This window comes from Megalobrama amblycephala, linkage group LG18 (genome assembly GCF_018812025.1).
Source record: "Megalobrama amblycephala isolate DHTTF-2021 linkage group LG18, ASM1881202v1, whole genome shotgun sequence".
NCBI lineage: Eukaryota > Metazoa > Chordata > Actinopteri > Cypriniformes > Xenocyprididae > Megalobrama > Megalobrama amblycephala.
In genome coordinates, this window is record NC_063061.1 from 36,209,045 (window position 1) to 36,229,170 (window position 20,126).

Genomic DNA, 20,126 nt, shown 5'->3' on the forward strand with positions numbered 1-20,126 from the left:
ACATATATATGTCCGAAGTGTTTGCATTTTATTTTATACGCATTATCTTTTTATTCTTTTAATTCCTTTTCCTGTTTTTATTTCATTTTTAATGTATTTTCTATCTTTTATGTATCATCTTGTTATTCTGACTTTTAATGCATTTTAAATATTGCTGTCTGGTTGAAAGAGCTGGGAGAATTAGAAAGAAAGCATTTGTGATCAGGTTAAAATTTGGTAAATTTGGATAAGGGGACAAACCATGGGGAAATTTGAGCTGTGGTGCATGGTTAAGATATCTTTGGATTACAGTCAGGACATTTTCCAAAGGGGGAAATTTCCAAAGGGGAAATTTGAACTGCGTTGCATAGATAAGATATCTCCGGAAGGGGGATTAGGGCTGTGTGGCGCAGTTTGAGGTGTCTTGGCAAAAGGGGAGATTGAAACTTTGTTTATCAGTTTGAAGGAACAAACTGTGAGGAAGTGAGGAAGATCCATTTAGATCTGCTCTGATGGACAACAACAACAAAAAACTCCCTAAGACTTCCTAGCTCTTCCATCCAGATAGAAAAATTCTGTTTTTACTGTTATTTCTATTCCTTATGTTCTATTTTTATTATTCCTCTTTATGTAAAGCACTTTGAATTTCCATTGTGTATGAATAAAATTGCCTTGCCTATATACTATATATACTTTTTTATATATATATATTATATATATTATATTTATATTTGAACTTTCTGTTCAAAGGAAAAAAAATCTACAAAAATATTAAGCAGCAAAATATAAATGTTTTCAACATTTATAAGAACTACTGTTAACTATTGAGCACCAATAATGAATAATATTATTCAAATCAGCATATTAGAATGATTTTGGAAGGATCATAACTTTAAAAAAAAAAAAGAAAAAGAAAAAGAAAAAGATACTTATCCACCGGCCTTGAGTCCCTCAAGATCCGGGAGCATAAAAGGAGGAGCGACTACAGTGAAGGACGAGAGAGGACCAGGCCTGGACTTTATGTTATGTTTTATTATGTTTGTGTGGCCGGCAGACGTCCGCGAGGGTCTGCCGGCATTACTTTCGTTTTGTTTGTTTATTTTGGAGATTAAACTTTTGTTGAACGTTCGCCGGTTCCCGCCTCCTTCTTCCACATCTGACCTCGTTACATTGGTGCCGAAACCCGGGAGGAAGGAGGGACATGCTGTCGAAGAGCCCTCGCTGCTGAGGGGGATCGCGGTGCTGCGGAGTTCGGGCAGCGCGGGAGTGTGTGTAGACCGCGAGAGGCTGCCCGAGGCGGTGGTGCTGGAGCCTAGTGAAAGGTGGGACGGAGACCCGGATGCCGTGCTCCTGGGACGAGGTGGGGTGGCTGCCGTCCAGGAGGGAGCGGAGGAGTCGCCGCCGTTCGCCGTGGGCCGGAGCCTGCTGCCGTCCGCCATTAAGGGGAGGAGCAGGGACGGGGGACTCGCTGCCGGCTGCCCTCAGTCGGAGGAGCCATCGCCGGCCGCCAGGAGGCGGTCGAGGATCGGGCCGTCCACCAAGCGTCCAGTGCCATCGCATGTGGCACCGCGAGGAAAAGCCTCTCGGCAGGCTGAGGACCGAGCGGCAGTGTGTCTGGAACCGGACCCAGAATTTTTTTTTCCCCCAGGTGCTGCGGCCGCCGAGACAGGCCCCGGGGGGGAGTAGAGCGCAGTCTCGGGAGTACCCCCGGCCTGCGAGGGGCGATGGGGGTATGTGGCGACCAGGGCGGGCGAGAGCCGTGAGGGAACGGCGCGAGGCCGGTGGCGCGAGTGTTAATGAGCTTCACCTGGGAGGCGCACCGGCCTTGAGTCCCTCACGGAGGAGCTCCGGGAGCATAAAAGGAGGAGCGACTACAGTGAAGGACGAGAGAGGACCAGGCCTGGACTTTATGTTATGTTTTATTATGTTTGTGTGGCCGGCAGACGTCCGCGAGGGTCTGCCGGCATTACTTTCGTTTTGTTTGTTTATTTTGGAGATTAAACTTTTGTTGAACGTTCGCCGGTTCCCGCCTCCTTCTTCCCACATCTGACCTCGTTACAGATACTTATCCCAAAGATTTTTTTTTTTTTTATTTATTAATTATGATAATATTTTTGAAAAAATACCAAACACACAATTTGTTTCTGCATACATATGGAATGTGCAAATAAATAAACGTAATGAGCTGCAATTTAAAATATAATATTTTTCGAAACTTGTACACGATTATTAGTAAATGAGAACCAGTATTGATGTTTTCTAGAGGAAACGACACATCAGTACTTCAGTTTACATGCAATGGGTTTTGAATACTGTGTGTCTTCATATTATTCATTGTTTATGTATATTTAAAACCACATTCAACTCTTATATGCACACATTAGTGAAGATGTATCTCACTTACTCTTGGCATTCTGTGGAAATCTTCAGTTCTTTGGTTCTGCTGAGAAAGACTCTCACCAACGCCCCGAAGTTCCCAGACCTGGGGTTGTTCTGAACTATAAAGGATCGAGACAGATGATCAAAAACACAAAACATCATTTCCCATCTGTAGGTTGTTCATGATAAGTGCTACTAAACCAGATCAACAGAATGCATTAAGGATCCTTGTGATTTAGTGGTAAAAAACAAACGAGTCAAACTCAATAAATTACATTTTAAATTACAGTACATCATAAAAGCGGAGCTGACTTGGGATCGGTAATCATTTGAATGGTGTGGCTTTATGCGCACACAGACCGAAATTACAGAGCTTTATTTCACAGGACAGTGGGTTTAAAATCAGTGTGGGTCTCTTTGTACAGACGGCTGTAATGAAACGGCAGTAAATTATTCATACAAACACACATACTCAGAGTCTTGGCCAACGGGATGACAGCCTCCTCCAGGAGTTTAGCATCAGCACTGCAAATACAGAGAGAGATCACCATCATACGAGAGAAATATCAATGAGCAACTCAAACTAGTGTTTTACAATGAATTTAACATGGTCACATGGAGATGTTGATAGAGATGTTACAGTATATCATAAAGGGAAAGCAATGATAAAGTAAATCAATGTTCAATAAATAATAATATTACAAACAATCATCTAACTAAAAGCTGTAGATTACATGCATGCAAAATGTAGGGCAGAGATACATTTTATATTGTTGGACAATAAATGCAGTTAATACTGTTCACTTACAGCAATATGTAAGTAAATACTGTAATGAAGTGAATAAAAGTTCAACGGATTATGTCTGACATGGATGGATACAGCTGAAAAGATGTCAGAAATCACCATTTTAAGATGCAGACATTTAAAATGACCTAGTTACTGTGTTAAATGTGTTAAATATAACAAATAGGGATGCACCGATATGAAAATTTCTTTATGATAATTCTTTATTTTTAATCGATAATTATTTGAAATCCGATAATCAATATATTTTGGACGATATATAAAAATTTGGAATTAGATTTAATTTTTTAGAGCCTGATTACAAAAGCCATGTCCCAAACACAGAATTATTATAATATTATGAAGCTTATATGACAGACTTGTGCTGCACATGTTGAACTTGACTGTATTTGACTTTTTGAAGTTATTTTCAATCATATTTCAAGCAATTCAAAACCATCATGGTGGACAGTGCGCATCTGAAGTGTCTCAGCTGAAGGAAATAATCCATTATTTATCGGCTTTAATACATCGGCCAAATTTTCTTATCAGGCTGATAACGACAACATTAAAAATGAACATATATCGGCTAATACTGATATGGAGACCGATATATTCCATCCCTAATAATAACCTAATGACAACAACATTATACATCTAATAGTCCTCACAACAAAAACTTGGGATTTGTGTCTTACGACATGAAACATGCAAAGTGCCTTTAATCATATTATCTAAATAATGCAGAACAACTTCAATGACATGTCTATCATAATGAACATGAGAGAAAGAGATGCTGAAATAGTGTTTGTGATGTGAGATTCTCTGGCTCCCTCTGGTGTCCATCCCTCATATAACCTCCAAAATGAGAGAGCAAAAGATGAACTAACCTACATGCACCTGAGCTCAGAAACAAGTGTAATCAATTACTGGACATTAGCAGTTAACTATAACAGGAAAAACACCAAATATAATGGAAAAGACATAACACAGCATATAACAGATTTAGAAAACAACTACTCAGTCATCACTCGACAACTATATTAACTTTCAGATAAACAGCAGAAACATCATCTTCGGTCAGCTAGTATTGAACAGCTGTGTTTGTCTTGTTTTTCAGCTCACAATACAGCGCTGGTGCGAGTTTGCTTCTGTTTTGTTAAAGAAATTTCAAGTGCCCTGGGAGTGTGTTTGTTTAAAGCGGTCATATAAAGAAACACAATTTTTCTTGCTCTTTTGAAGTTTTTGAATTTAATCAATAGAAGAACGCATATCTTCTCAACTAAGGGGGCCTCAGTAAACTTCCAATGGGGCAACAGGATAACTTAAAATTATTTAAAGTCCCCCTGTGGTGAAAATCAAGTTTTAATGTTGTTTATGTCTATGTGGTGTTTTTAACATGCCATGTGCAAATTCGTAAGTCATCACCATTGCTGAGTATTTTCTCTTTAAAACTGCAGTGATCTAAAGACGATTTCAAAAACATGGTTTAAAGGTGCCCTCGAATTAAAAATTGAATTTACCTTGGCATAGTTGAATAACAAGAGTTCAGTACATGGAAATGACATACAGTGAGTCTCAAACTCCATTGTTTCCTCCTCCTTGTGTAAATCTCATTTGTTTAAAAGACCTCCGAAGAACAGGCGAATCTCAACATAACACCGACTGTTACGTAACAGTCGGGATCATTAATATGTACGCCCCCAATATTTGCATATGCCAGCCCATGTTCAAGGCATTAGACAAGGGCAGCCAGTATTAACGTCTGGATCTGTGCACAGCTGAATCATCAGACTAGGTAAGCAAGCAAGAACAATAGCGAAAAATGGCAGATGGAGCAATAATAACTGACATGATCCATGATATCATGATATTTTTAGTGATGTTTGTAAATTGTCTTTCTAAATGTTTCATTAGCATGTTGCTAATGTACTGTTAAATGTGGTTAAAGTTACCATCGTTTCTTACTATATTCACGGAGACAAGAGCCATCGTTATTTTCATTTTTAAACACTTGCAGTCTGTATAATTCATAAACACAACTTCACAAATTCTTTATAAATCTCTCCAACAGTGTAGCATTAGCCGTTAGCCACAGATCACAGCCTCAAATTCATTCAGAATCAAATGTAAACAATATAACAGTATGCAATACTCACATAATCCGACGCATGCATGACGAACATTTTGTAAAGATCAATTTGAGGGTTATATTAGCTGTGTGAACTTTGTTTAGGCACTGTTTAAGGCAAGCGCGAGCTCCGGGGGCGGGGATCACGAGAATTTAAAGGGGCCGCAGCCTGAATCGGTGCATATTTAATGATGCCCCAAAATAGGCAGTTAAAAAAAATTTATAAAAAAAAAAATCTATGGGGTATTTTGAGCTGAAACTTCACAGACACATTCAGGGGACACCTTAGACTTATATTACATGCCATTCGATGGCACCTTTAAAATCGCTGGTGTTTCTGACATCACAACCTCCTAACCAATCACGTCAATGGGCTTTAGCATATCATTAACTATGACCGCTCTGAGTCTGAAGCAGGCGAGTCTCAAGAGAAGCCAGGTTATCCCAGTATATTTTTCTTCTGATATGAAAAATCGGGTAGATTTAGCAATATAGCGGGTGTATGATGTATATTTCGATGTTATGATGAATTTTCTGCACTGTTGTTCAAAGCGTTTCTAAGGATGCTGATTTTCAGAAGGCAGCCGTCTGACTCGTGAACGGGAACATGGTTTGTGTGACATTAGCAGCTGTTTGATAACAGTCAAGCAGAAGGCTAATCATATTAATTACTGTTATGTGTCCGATGTTGTAAAAAACGATACCATTTTGCAGCATTCACCTCAGTAAGTTGACAGAGTGGATCTCTGAGCTCATGAGACTGAGTGGAGGCGGGGCTAATTAGCATATTCATAGATCCGCGTATACTAAATGAAGCAAGGGTGTAATTACATTCAAGCTATTTTAAGACATGATTTTTTTGACAGGAAAACTGAATAAAAAAAATAAAAAAAAACTTTAAATATGTAATTTGGTGATCAAAGATGAGTTTTAAGGGATAGAATTATTGACTACAGGGGGACTTTAAATTATTATTATTAATATAATATTAAAGTCCCCTTGTAGTCAATTTTATCCCTTAAAACTCATATTTGATCACCAAAATAACATTTACATAAAATTCTTAATGCCTTAAAATAGCTTGAATGTAACTCTACACCCTTGCTTTGTTTTGTATACGGGGATCTATGAATATTCTAATTAGCCCCGCCTTCACTCACTCCCACCAGCTCAGAGATCCACTCGGTGAACTTACTGAGGTGAACACAGCACAATGGTATCGCTTTTTACAACACCAGACACATAACGGTAATTAAAAAGTAAATTAATGTAATAACATTTAATTATAATTACAGTACATTTATTTTACAGAACAATAAAATTACAATACTAAAATGTATGTCTGTATTAATGTCATTGCTTTCAAACAGTAAAACATATTTTATTGTGGTGGAAAACCTCAGGGACAGATTTATAGATTCTCTTTACAAATTTGGGAAGATGTATTGTGTTGCATATTCAAATGCACATTATAAGCGACCCAAACAGTTTGTGCAGTCGAGTTGGATCAGATCTACACAATCACACAAACAACCTATTTTAGATTCAGAAAGGTGATTTTCACTTAAAGGGTTAGTTCACCCAAAAACGAAAATAATGTAATTAATTACTCACCCTCATGTCGTTCTACACCTGTAAGACCTTCGTTCATCTTCAGAACACAAATTAAGATATTTTTGATGAAATCCGATGGCTCAGTGAGGCCTGCATAGCCAGCAATGACATTTCCTCTCTCAAGATCCATTAATGTACTAAAAACATATTTAAATCAGTTCATGTGAGTTCAGTCATTCTACCTTAATATTAATAAAGTGACAAGAATATTTTTTGTGCGCCAAAAAAATAATAATAATAATAATTTTTTAACAATATCTAGTGATGGCTGATTTCAAAACACTGCTTCATGAAGCTTCGGAGCTTTACGAATCAAATCAGTGGATCGGAGAGCCAAAGTCACGTGATTTCAGCAGTTTGGTGGTTTGATACGCGATCCGAATCATTGATTCGACTCAAAAGATTCATACCGTTCTGAAGCAGTAGGCGTTTCTCAATGTCAAGGAAGGATCCTCGGAAGCCAGAATTTCGAGGATGCTACGTCATCGACATCCGTCGAAGGACTGTTCCAATGTTGAGGATCCTCGGAGGACTGAGTCCTTTGTTCGAAAAAATATCCCATATACAGGAAAGGATGCATATGTGTAGCCTTCGCGCTCTTTGCGCTCTAAAATCACCCACAATCCTATGCGTGCAGCTTTGCGATCCTTGTTCACGGACGTTAGCGGGCAATATGCTTTCAAATGTAAGTATATTTATGTTACCAAACATTTGTTCTAACTGTAGTAAATATGTCAGATAAATAAAGTTTAACGTTTAAATGCCAGTACAAATTACTACCGTATTGATATTATAAATGATACAAATACAAATTACGTTATTGATGGCTAACTGAACCGGACCGTCATTTAACAATTGTTAGCTTGGTTGCCGTCACTGGCATTTCTTTTACCTTTTCACTGACATAATGACGTGCACTTGCTAGTCTGTTCCATTTACGTGTTCTCCGAATGCTAAAGAGGAGCCTCGCCTAGCCTCTGAAGGAAGTGACTTGGAAGGACCAGTCCTGCCAAGGAAGTATCCTTGACATTGAGAAACGCCTAGTGTTTTAAAATCGGCCATCACTAAATATTGTTAAAAAGTCATTTTTTGGGGGGGGTTTTGGCGCACAAAAAATATTCGAACGACTGAACTCGCATGAACTGATTTAAATATGTTTTTAGTACATTAATGGATCTTGAGAGAAGAAGTACCATTGCTGTCCATGCAGGCCTCACTGAGCCATCGGATTTCATCAAAAATATCTTAATTTGTGTTCTGAAGATGAACGAATGTCTTATGGGTGTGGAACGACATGAGGGTGAGTAATTAATGAATTTTCATTTTTGGGTGAACTAACCCTTTAAAGATAAGTGTACAGGACATCAGTGATGGGGTCAGAGGAGCGTCTCACCTGCTGGTGGGGCTGGTGAAGGTGAAGGAGATCAGCTGGTTCCAGAAGGGCTCATTCTCTGATATGGCATCTGGACCAATCAGAGTGCGGATGCTCTGGCTCTCTGACAGGTCGCTCACCTGACTGGTGTTTGCACCCATCACCCCCGGAAACCACGAGAGACTGCCTCAGAGCCTCATCTCCAGCCAAGCAAAACCTGGAGGATCATGGGAGAAATCATTTCACTGAGTAAAGGAATTAGTTCGACAAATGAGGCGTGTTTTTCAGTGACTTAAGAGGAATCACACTAGACAGGAAACTAAATACTTAAGCAGGAGTCAACACACATGAAACGGGTTTGATGGGTAGACACAGAGCCCTACACACAAACACACACCTCTTTGTTAAGCACACACCCTTTACACACACATTGTTGACGTGCCAATGGTTCACATTCCCTGATGTGATTGGATTGTGAAACTCTTCAGAAGCTGGTTTTCGTTAAACATCCTGGTTAATATTAAATTTAAGATCAGAGATGATGGCGTGACCTCTCTTCTTGACTAACAAGGAAACTCGTTTATTTTGTGTCTCACAAACCTGAAGAAAGCACTGATGTAGATCCATTCAACGTTTTACAACTAGCCAGTAATAACATTTTTAAAATTTACATTTATACATCAAAGGGGTAAATCTCACATAAACAAGTCGAATGTCATATGTCAACCCAAAATCTGAAAAATAAAATTACTACATTTTGGATGAAGAAAATGAACAACACATTTGTATTGTGACGTTAATTTCATGGCAATTAAGCACATTTTTACTCCAATTCTTATTAATGTAATGCATCCAGGTATTCTAAAAAAGTGAGTATTACTGTAATATAAAAAGTCTTTTTGTTAAAAGCAGCATACTGAATACTTCCAAGATATACACTAATTAACCATTTTAAAATAATATATAATTTTTACACATTACAGTGAGAATTATTCCTGTTTTAGGATAAAATATGACTCATTTATACACTTTATATAATTGTAATGGCTGCTGAAATAAATTCACAGGAATAAATTACATTTTGAATATATTCAAATAAAATTTAAAGCCATGAAAAAAGCCACAATCTTAATTTTATTTATGCAAATAAATTGTCTTAATTCTATTTTGTTCTATCTAGTTTAGGAAGACATATGACTCAAACTAATTCTTGACAGATCCACTCAAAGATACTTAAAGGTACAAAAAATCATGATGCAATTGTGCAAAACATCTTGCCAATTACTGAAATCAATAATTAATTCAATGCAATAAAGAACTGCTATCAACATTACATGCAAAAACAGACTACAGGCAAGTTCCTCATGAATGACCCACAAAATAAAGGTAAACATTTACAGACTAGGACAGATCAAACACCTGCAGGACTTTAGGAGCTCCAAGTAATACAACAATAAACAAGTACAACAGTAATACAATAATAAACACAAATACTGCATTGTATATATACACAATATGTCTTATATATACATAGACTAATTATGATTTCACATAAGGATGGTGAAGACTGATTAATAATATGTCATTCAAAACTTCCTGTAAATAAAGAATTCATTTTACTTTCCTCAGAAAGCTGTCAAATAATTCACTTCACAGCTTCCATATCCACAGCAGACCAAACAACTAGAATGCAGTTAAATATTCATTTTATATGACTATATCTCTGTAAGCAATTGTCTGGGTAGAAGTTAATAAGTGTCCAGATGGCTATACACTTAGCAACAATTAGCTTGCAGACTCGAGTGAATGGAGAAATCCATTATAAACCCGTTAGCTTCAATGCTAACATGCTAGCAGGCTAACGGCAAGAATAACTTACCTGATGAATATCAGAACTGACAGCGCCTCAGAAAAGCCACTTGAGATTCTTAAGACAAGCGCCTATGTATTTTCGGAAGAATAAAAGTAAATGAGTTGTAATCTAGTAAAAGTAAATGTCCAGTAAAGAGTGATTCACAGTGCAAGTTTGTGCTGTATTGACTCTATTAGCTCTGCGTCTCCACGTCGCCACTGACGCTCGTGACATCCCGAGCACGCGCAGAATAACGCTCCAATCCTAGAGGCGGAGAACCTGGCTCATGAATATTAATTAGAATGCTGCGGGTAACCAGGTTCTGCGGGTAACGTAAGCACGATTGTATTAATATTCAGTACATTAGCCAATGAAAACGAAGGAAAACGTTTTATATTTTTTTTGTTTTACATATTAAAAATAAATTCTTCAAAAAGTATATTATAATGCATTACAGTTTCCACAAAATTATGAAACAGAACTGTTTTCAACATCGATAATAATCAGAAATGTTTCTTGAGCAGCAAATCAGCATATTAGAATGATTTCTGAAGGATCATGTGACACTGAAGACTGGAGTAATGATGCTGAAAATTCAGCTTTGCCATCACAGGAATAAATGACAGTTATATATCTTTTGAATTTAGATAATATTTCACAATATTACTGTTTTGGGTCAATGATGTAACAAGTCATTTTTTTGCTCAAAGGCCGTAATAATAATAAAAAAACAAAGATATGACATCTAAAGTATGTAAGGTAGTACAACTAGATCTCTTTTATTGAATCCAAAAGGTTTTAATTATATTTTGCACATATCAAGGTATTTTAAAGATTTTGAAGTGTCAAAAGGTCATTCGGTTTAACTGTCCAAAGGCCAATACAGCCATTTGTGATTAAAACATCTTAAAATATAATAAATGTATATATTTTTTATTCTGCCATGATTTTATAACATCATAAATCAACAAACGGCATTAAAATTATGTGTAGAAGTCGTTGCTTTGTTATGAGAAAGAATGTCCGGAAAAATGAATTGCATTGATGTCATTTGGAGTAACCGATATAAAGAGACCATTCTGGATCAAGTCATGCGCTCAATATCATGTGACAGGATGTGACATCATTCAGACACCTGCAAAGGACCACATGGTCGTGAAGCAAAGTAACTAACTCTCTTTAAACTATTTGAAAAATTCATGATTTCACTTGATCATATGCATGTCCCGAAACATCACGTCATTCGGTACAACCACTATAAAACATGGAAAATGTTATAATATTTTAAAAACTTGTATTAAATATAAAATATTTGAATGTCCTTAGATAGCTAGTTTAAAAATATCGTCATTCGGTATAACCAAAAGTATCATTCGGTAAAACCGAAATTTTGCTTAAATTTTTTTGGTGACAAAGTTCGTCCATCTTGTAAAAAATGACAAAGTCAGTGATAATTGATCATAAAAACCACATAATCTTATTGTTAACACTTAATAAAACTTCAAAGTCTCCATTATGTTTTTTTACACTTTTGACCCTTTTACTGTATTCATCAAATAAAAGCAGCCTTGGTGAGCAAAAGAAACTTTTGAACAGTAATGTTATTACTAAAATATACATTAAAAAAAAGTAAATCAGATTTCATACTTGTGATTTATAGTCTTACATACAGTAATAATAAACAGTTTTCACCATTAACAACATCTCAAAGCAAACAGTTCTATATATTTTTCTTTATTTATAGACATTTGTGCAAAGTATATTACAGTACATTACAGACAGACAATCCACAGAGCTGTGTAAAAGCAGATCTGCCAGACTGATATGGCTTCGTAAAGCCTTTTCGGTTCAATATGCACATTTACAACAACCAGCCTAATAAATATAGTGTTTTCTCATAAATGATATTATCATGTGGTTGATTATTTAAAATTTTGTAACAGTTTTCATGTAACTAGAGTTAAAATGAGAAAGATATGTCCGCCTCCCAGATCCCTGTACCAAAGTGCAAAGTCGATTCCATGATATAAGAAAACGAAATTCAGTGTCATTAAGGCTTCATTCTGCGGAGACAGATATTTCTGTCAGCGACCCATTTAAAAAGAACTCACAGAACAACAATGAAACATTAAATCAGAGAAGACACCACAATGAGTGCATGAAAAATGACCTATGACCCTCTAGGCAGATTTTACGGGACATATGTTGAAAAACTGAGCGGTTTCCACTGACGATGGAGGCCTTGAGGAACAGATGAGTGTTTATGTAAACATGACTCGGAAATTCATTCACTCTTTCAAGGTTCATTAGGAACATCATCTAGAACAAAACACCGACACCCTGAAGATTAGACCGTGAGGGAATTTCATTGTGAGGTTTGTGGGATTCGGCCCTTTGCTTGGACGTTCTGCAAAAGGGTTGAAAAATATTATGGATGATAATTCCTTACCAAGTTCACATTTCAATATAAACGTCTTCAAAACGTCCTAAAGAGGAACAAAAATCTAATCAACACCCTTTACTACACTGCAAAAAATCATTTTCTTAATCAGTAGTTTTGTCTTGTTTTTCAGTAAAAATATGTAAACAAGATCCTTAAACAAGATGAACTTACTTGAGAAGCAAAATTGCATAATATTTAATTTTTTAAAATTCATTGGCAACTATTTTTGTCTTAAAATTTAAGAATTTTAGCTTTATGCTTAAAGCAAGAAAAAAAAAGTACTTGTCAAGGGGGTGAGAAATAAAATATATTCTCTGTAAATATATATATATGTAAAAATATATATCTTAAACCATTTTGCTTATCAACTAAATATATATAGAGAAAGTTTTGTTATTTTTAATAGAAAAAATACTGTTAGAAAATTATTTTTTGCAGTGTATCAAGACAAAAACATTTTAATCGTTGGTGAGATTAGAAACATACACACACACACACACACACACACACACACACTTTCTCTCTTTTTTGAAGGGCAGGACCCTTAATTGTACTTGTGCAAAAAAATTGACAAAACTGTGACTCCAAAATAAAAAAAAACACAAAATAAAAACCTGAGACGAACAATTTGTTGTGCGCAGTGCACAACGTTAAAACCTGTACAGGTCATCGGTGAGTGTTTACTTGTACTTTCCCTTTAAAGCCCTTCTTCCCCCGTTTCCCATTGGCTCTTTCATTTGTCCCGCCCCTTAAATGACACTTAGCCTCTTCCTATTGGCCCGTTCCAGTGGGCAGCTCAGATATGACAGGGTAAAGGCACATTTAGTGTGCACTACTAAGCAGGTGGAGAGTGTCTCAGATGTTTTCAGCCTGAGGAACCTCTCGTATGCTGTCTCTGAGTTCAGGTCGAACGCGCGGCCGCTGGCGTATGCTGCGCCCCGATGCAATGAGGTCGGCGTAGCCGCGGGAGTGCGAGAAGGCGTAGGCGGAGCGACGAGACCGCCCGCCACGCACGAATGCTGGCTTCTTCTTCCTCCTCTCCTCTTCTTCATCCTCAAGCTCATATTTCTTCCTGTTCCTCTGGACCTGGAGAAGAACATGAGAGTGAATATTAAACAATAAAACCTTATGTAATATAAGATGTAATATAAGTCTCTGGTGTCCAGAAAGTGTCTGTGAAGTTTCAGCTCAAAATCCCCCACAGATCATTTATTATAGCTTGTCAAATTTGCTCCTATTTGGGTGTGAGCAAAAACACGCCGTTTTTGTGTGTGTCCCTTTAAATGCAAATGAGCTGCTGCTCCCGCCCCCTTTCCCCTTTGGGACTTTCGAGACCTTTTTCATGCTCAAACAGCAACATTACACACTAAAGAAAGTTGAACATGTAAAAAAGCATTATGGGTCCTCTTAAATGACGCCACTGAGCTCACCTTGTCTCCAACAGAGGGCCAGATGGTTTGATGGAGGAACTGGATGCAGATGACAGGAAGCAGACAGACTGCCACGGTCAGAATGATGGTCAGCCACAGGTACGGCTGTCTCAGAGCGTTAGACGCGGCACCTAAGAGCCAAACAACACGAGATTACACACCAGATCATGGCATGGTGTCTGAGAATGAAAAGCGTAAATAACAGTGCAGTAAAGTACCTGTATGCCATTGAAGCTTACAGCCAAAATGTGTTATTTATATATTATCATTTTAATTTTACTATTATTAATTTTAGTCTTTAACTAGTATTAATTTTTTATATTACTATTTAGGTTTAATTTATTTTTATTTCAGTTTTAGTTGTTTATACATTTTCCAGCAACATTTTTTATTTTCATTTAATTTAAAATTTTCATCTATTAATTATAATATTAATTTTTATTTTATTCCAGCTTTATATTTTCAGTTTTAAGATTTAGCATAATTTTTTTTTGTAATTTTGTCATGTACTTTTATCATTTGTATTAGTTATTTTTTGTATTTTTTATTTTTTTTAAAGATTACTATTTAGGTTTAATTTAGTTTTTATTTTATTATTTCCAGTTAGTAATTTTAGTGCTTCAACTTTAACTTATTATTGCGGTTAGTAATATTTCTAACTTTCATTTAAAATTATCATCTAATATTTTATATTTTATTTTAATTCAGCTTTATTTCAATTAATTTTGAAATTGTTAGTTGTTAGTTAATAATAACCTTGCATTATGCTACAAAATATATGAAGTGAAGCTTCAAAATCACATCAAATTCATATATTCAATTTAAAAGAAGCTTAGATTACTTAGATTTATAATTTAAATTTGTATTAATTTTTTATTTTGTTATTTTTCGTTATTTTTTATTAATATTGATTTTTATTTTATTCCAGCTTTATATTTTCAGCTTTAAGATTTAGTATAATTTTTAGTAATTTTGTTATGTGCTTTTATCATTTGTATTAGTCTTTTAGTTTTTTTTTTTTTTTTTTAAATTACTATTTATGTTTAATTTAGGTTTAATTTTATTATTTCCAGTTAGTAATTTTAGTGCTACAACTTAAACTTATTGCAGTTAGTAATATTTCTAACTTTCATTTAAAATTATCATCTAATATTTTATATTTTATTTTAATTCAGCTTTATTTCAATTAATTTTTTTAGTGTTAGTTAATAATAACCCTGCATTTTGCTACAAAATATATGAAGTGAAGCTTCAAAATTACATCAAATTCATATATTCAATTTAAAAGAAGCTTAGATTACTAATTTATTGAATTAGTTTGACAGTAATTTACATGGCGATTAAATAAAATAATAAATAATCATCAATATTCTTCAACGCTGTAATAAAGCATACCTTCGCTTGGCCATTATTTTATGTTAAAAAAAACCTGTGATTATTTAATTCTGTAGCCTTTGAATCACAATTCTATAAAAACATCATCATGCAATATATATATAATTTTAAATCTCAATAATCAGAAAATTGTGATTCAACTTTTTGCTCATATCACCCATCCCTATCGCTGATCTCAGATCATAGCATGTCAAGGAAATTCTGCTGATATAAAGCTCACATGTACAGTATGGCTTCACAACACCTGGAATTTAGTGCAAAAGTTGCATGTACTCATTTTATTTTTGCTTTGGGTGTCTTTTTTTTTTTAATGCTTCAGTTGCAGTATGCAAACTATACCAGTAGACATTGACTTTGACTTTATTGCCCACCCGTGAAAGTGAAGGTCGTTGGGAAAATGACGTGGATTCCTGCACTGTGGATGTCAAACATGACTCCGAAGTAAAGGGCTATACTGCCGAGCACCGCAAAACAGTTCACGAACGTCCAGTAGGAGGTGTTTAATGAGATCTGGGGAAGACAAGAAAAATTACGACATTAGAAATCATATAGAAAGCATCTAGAACTTTCTATAAAGATCTGCACTACAATCCATGTAAGAAAAGAGCTAGACACAAAAATGTACGTCTCTTTATTTGGAAACTGAAAAGTTTGTTATTCAATATAAAACCCAATGAAATGTTGTCACATGATCAAGATCGACGAATCAGGTACCTGCAGGTTGACGGTGATGATGAGCGATGAGGCTGCCACCACAGCGAATGACTGGTAATCGGACGGAGCCTCCCCATCCTGTCCCATGGTCTGCAGGAACGCGCCGTACGGGATGAAGAAGATTATGAGGGAGGTGAAGATACCGTGGAACAAACTGATGAAGAAGTTCCTGTAGTTGAACAACGATCCTTGCTGGCCAGGAAGATACAGCTTCGGGAACCGTAAACTCAGTTTGTCATTCACATCCTACACAGGGAAGAAAAAGAGGTGGTTTAAAGGCTGGAAGCATGTTTTAAAGGAGCAGTAAGCAATTTCTGAGAAACACTGTTGAAAATTGAAATCGACACCCAAACAAACAATATTTGCCAGATGATTTTCTGTGATGTGTGCGCTGAAAAAATATTGTGTTTGTACATAGTTCTGACTGTGTAAATAGGGTTACGATCAGACCAGACGACCCACGGAAATACTGGAAAAGCTTTCCAGCGCTGGAGAGACATTAGAGAGCGGGAAAGCCTAAAAACGGACGCCAAGGTTGTGTTGTATCTGCTCCATATGTGACTAACGTTGGTTTTGCTATGTTTCACAGAACCAAAATATGTTGTTGTTGTTGTTGAACCACAGCTGATTCATCCATACTCGCGCAAGCTGTCTGATGTGCCAGCTGTTAGTCGTTGCCAGTGTTGCATAACGTATTGTTATTTTGGGGGCGGAGCAATGAAGGAAGGGGTGTGTTTGCTTGGGTGTCGATTTCAAATATCAACAGTGTTTCTCAAAAATCGCTTACTGCACCTTTAAGGAAGTACATTTTCTAATTTTCATGTTGATTTTCATACAGTTTAATATGGAAGCTTGTTTCTGTCAAGAAATATAAAATAAAAAAGGTAATTGCAACTTTTTATCTCACAATTCTGACTTTTTTTTCTAGCAATTGCAAGATATAAACTCACAATTGCGAGTTATTAAGTCAAAATTGTAAACTATAAACTCGCAATTGCGTGTTATAATGTCCATTTGGCAATTTTTTCTCAGAATTGCAAGTTAATATCTCAACTTTATAACTTTATAACTCGCAATTGTGTTTATTTCTCACAATTCTGAGGGGAAAAAAACAGAATTGTGAGATATAAACTCGCAATTGCATGTTATAAAGTCAGAATTGAGATATTAACAGTTTATATCTCGCAATTCTGACTTTATAAGATGAAATTGTGAGTTTAAATCTCACAGTTCTGAGAAAAAAAGTCAGAATTATGAGATTAAAAGTCGCAATTACCTTTTTTATTTTTTTATTTAGTGGCGAAAACAAACTTCCATAGTTTAAAGCTCACAGAAATGACAGAAATGAATCTTAAACTTACTTCAGTTAGTTACCAAGGCAACAGAAACTAATTAGTTCGTTTTTCAACTTTTTTTCCAAATATTTCTATTTAGATTTAGTTTTTATTCATTTCTAGTTAGTAATTTTAGTGCTTCAAATTAAACTTACTTTTTCATCTAATATATAATTTTATTTCATCTTTATTTCAATTAAAAACAAACTGGTTTAATAGTTCTAGTTAATGATAATAACACGGGCATTATGCTACGAAACATGATGGGAAGCTTCAAAATGAAATCCAGTGCATTTGCTCAATTTAAAAGAAGTTTAGATATCTTTTAAATGCAGATAATAGATAGTTAATTATGCATTTTTGATCAGTTAGTTTGACTGCATTTTACATGACTGCAAAATAACCATCAATATTCTTGAGTTCTGTGATAAGCCTAGCTTCTCTTGGCCATTATTTTACCTGATCCAGAAGGCCTACGAGGAGAACAGGCAAACTGCTGTAGCAAACGTTGTAGAGGGTGATGAACCAGTCTTCATAAGCCGTCTACACAACACAAACAACATGTCAACATTCATTTCTTTAAAAACATGAATCAGGTCTCTTTGTTGACTGAAATCACTTTAAAACTTGCTCTTACCTGTGAGGAAAATCCGTTGAAGAAGGAGAACCAGAAGTGCACCAGGGTGAAGGCGAAGTTTTTGTAGAAGAAGTAACGCAGGAATTTGCACATTCGGATGTAGGACCAGCGTCCGTGGACCAGCAGGAGGCGCTGAAGGAAACGGAACTGAGCGAAGGCGTAATCGCTGGACATGACAGCCTGCATCCCCTCCTGACCGCTGATACCCACACCGATGTCCGCAGCTGCAAAGGAACATGGGAAGGAAAAGTTGGCTCTCTTTTTAAACATTTACTATGAATTAATATTTTGAATAAAAAGACTGGATCAGCATTATTATCCTAACTAAAACGAGCCATTTTGCTTTAAATAAAATACATACACTTGTATGTAAACAAATACACTTATTTTATTTCATCCAGATGCAAATGCATCATTTTTTTAGATTAACTTGAAGTACCAAAATAACTAAAACAGAAATAGAAATAAAAAATAAAACTATATATTATATTGAAATTATATACAGCTATGGAAAAAATTAAGAGACCACTCCAAGTTCAGAAATCAATGTTAAGTGGTCTCTTAATTTTTTCCATAGCTATATATATAAAGGGAAAATAAAAAAATGTTTTGCCATTTTTATATTTACAATTTTTTCACACAACAAAATACTAAAACATTACAATTTAAATATAATAAAAAACCTAATTCAAAATATTGATAAAAAGTATAATAATATATCACTAGCAATGTATGCATTCACCTATTTCTATGTGAGTTTTGGGTTGGATCTTGCATTAAAAAAAATAATAATAATAAAAATGCTGGTTGGAAACACCAAGATATGCATAAATTCTGAAAATGTACATAAAAAACATATGTGCTCAATTGAGTTGGATAATTTGTTTATCCGATAAGAAGACATGAGCATAAACTATGACGGAAACACATTTACTGAATAAATCCCTTGACGCACAAAAAAAAAAAAACTTACGTGACTTCGCCTCAACGGAGGACGTGATTGGATAACTAGCGGACCAATCACATTACAGCATCCCAAATGTTTGTTTTGTCGTTCTGAAATGCCAGAGCCAAAGTCTGTCATCAGAATGATAAGCGTCGCACGACTGCATTCCCAAACACCAGCATCCGAACGCAAGATAACATGACAGCGTTTATTGTGTTTCGTCTGCCGCTCTGAGGCGCAAGTCATTTATGATGTACGTAAAAAGCGACACAGTGGATCCCTGATTGCAGCAACTTCCATTTTTATTAGATATTTTGCGCTAATTTCCTAGGAAGTGACAATTTTGTTCTCTTGAACACGTGGGATGGAAGCACTGCTTCATTTGCCAAGGCTTTATGCGATATTCCAATTTTGCACATAAATTAAATTCCAATTTTGCACATAAGTTGAATTAGCAGCTTTGGATAGAAACATAGCTAATGACACTAAAATAATAGTAATCAGGTTCAATTCTCCACTCACTCTTGATCATGTTGACATCATTGGCTCCATCCCCGATGGACAGGGTCACAGCCTTCTTGTAACGCTTCACCAGACTGACCACGTTGGCCTTCTGTTTGGGCGTCACTCGACAGCAGATCACCGCGCCACATTCACACGCCATGTCAACGAAGTCTTCCTGTCTCTTCTCCTTCTCCCAATCGTCGATGGGTTGGTTGCTGTCCGAAGGGTTGGTGGAGTTGGTGTGTCGTTTCCTGAGATTTTTCAGACGCAAGCGACGGCGCTTCTTTTTCTTCTCGTACAGTATCTCATTCTGCACGGAAAGGAGAAAGTGATTTTAAATTCATATAAGTTTGTAACATCTTTTATTTACTTCCTGTTGTCCTAATCAACCTGGTGAGTCACTATAAAAAAAAATCGAAATTAGATTTTCGTTCGTTTGACAGATACTTTGCCTAAGCAATGACGCAAAACAATGTTAGAGATCTTTTATGCTTTTACGACTCATTATGAAACTGTGGCAGCACAGATTAATGGGAAAAACTGTTTTGTAGGGCTGGGACAATACATCAATTCTCGATTCACAAAGAATCTGGAGCGATTCTGATATTTTCC

General features: G+C 36.0%; 2 protein-coding genes across 3 annotated transcripts in view; both read right to left on the reverse strand.

Annotated features, from left to right (window-relative positions):
- dym (dymeclin) overlaps positions 1-10,354 on the reverse strand; it is a 104,588-nt gene extending 94,234 nt beyond the window's left edge. For both annotated transcript variants that reach the window (XM_048166416.1, XM_048166418.1), the window contains exons 1-4: positions 10,139-10,354; positions 8,281-8,476; positions 2,831-2,883; positions 2,384-2,477 (exon numbers count right to left, since the gene is read on the reverse strand). In XM_048166416.1, coding sequence (XP_048022373.1) covers positions 2,384-2,477; positions 2,831-2,883; positions 8,281-8,420 — 287 coding nt within the window. In that variant the 5' untranslated portion in view covers positions 8,421-8,476; positions 10,139-10,354. The remainder of the gene's footprint in view (positions 1-2,383; positions 2,478-2,830; positions 2,884-8,280; positions 8,477-10,138) is intronic.
- A 1,475-nt stretch (positions 10,355-11,829) lies between these two features.
- The window catches only part of atp8b1 (ATPase phospholipid transporting 8B1), a 49,886-nt gene continuing 41,589 nt past the window's right edge, over positions 11,830-20,126 (reverse strand). Inside the window, exons 22-28 of the mRNA XM_048166075.1 lie at positions 19,533-19,824; positions 18,065-18,288; positions 17,887-17,970; positions 16,094-16,339; positions 15,751-15,889; positions 13,985-14,115; positions 11,830-13,640 (exon numbers count right to left, since the gene is read on the reverse strand). Coding sequence (XP_048022032.1) covers positions 13,410-13,640; positions 13,985-14,115; positions 15,751-15,889; positions 16,094-16,339; positions 17,887-17,970; positions 18,065-18,288; positions 19,533-19,824 — 1,347 coding nt within the window. The 3' untranslated portion in view covers positions 11,830-13,409. The remainder of the gene's footprint in view (positions 13,641-13,984; positions 14,116-15,750; positions 15,890-16,093; positions 16,340-17,886; positions 17,971-18,064; positions 18,289-19,532; positions 19,825-20,126) is intronic.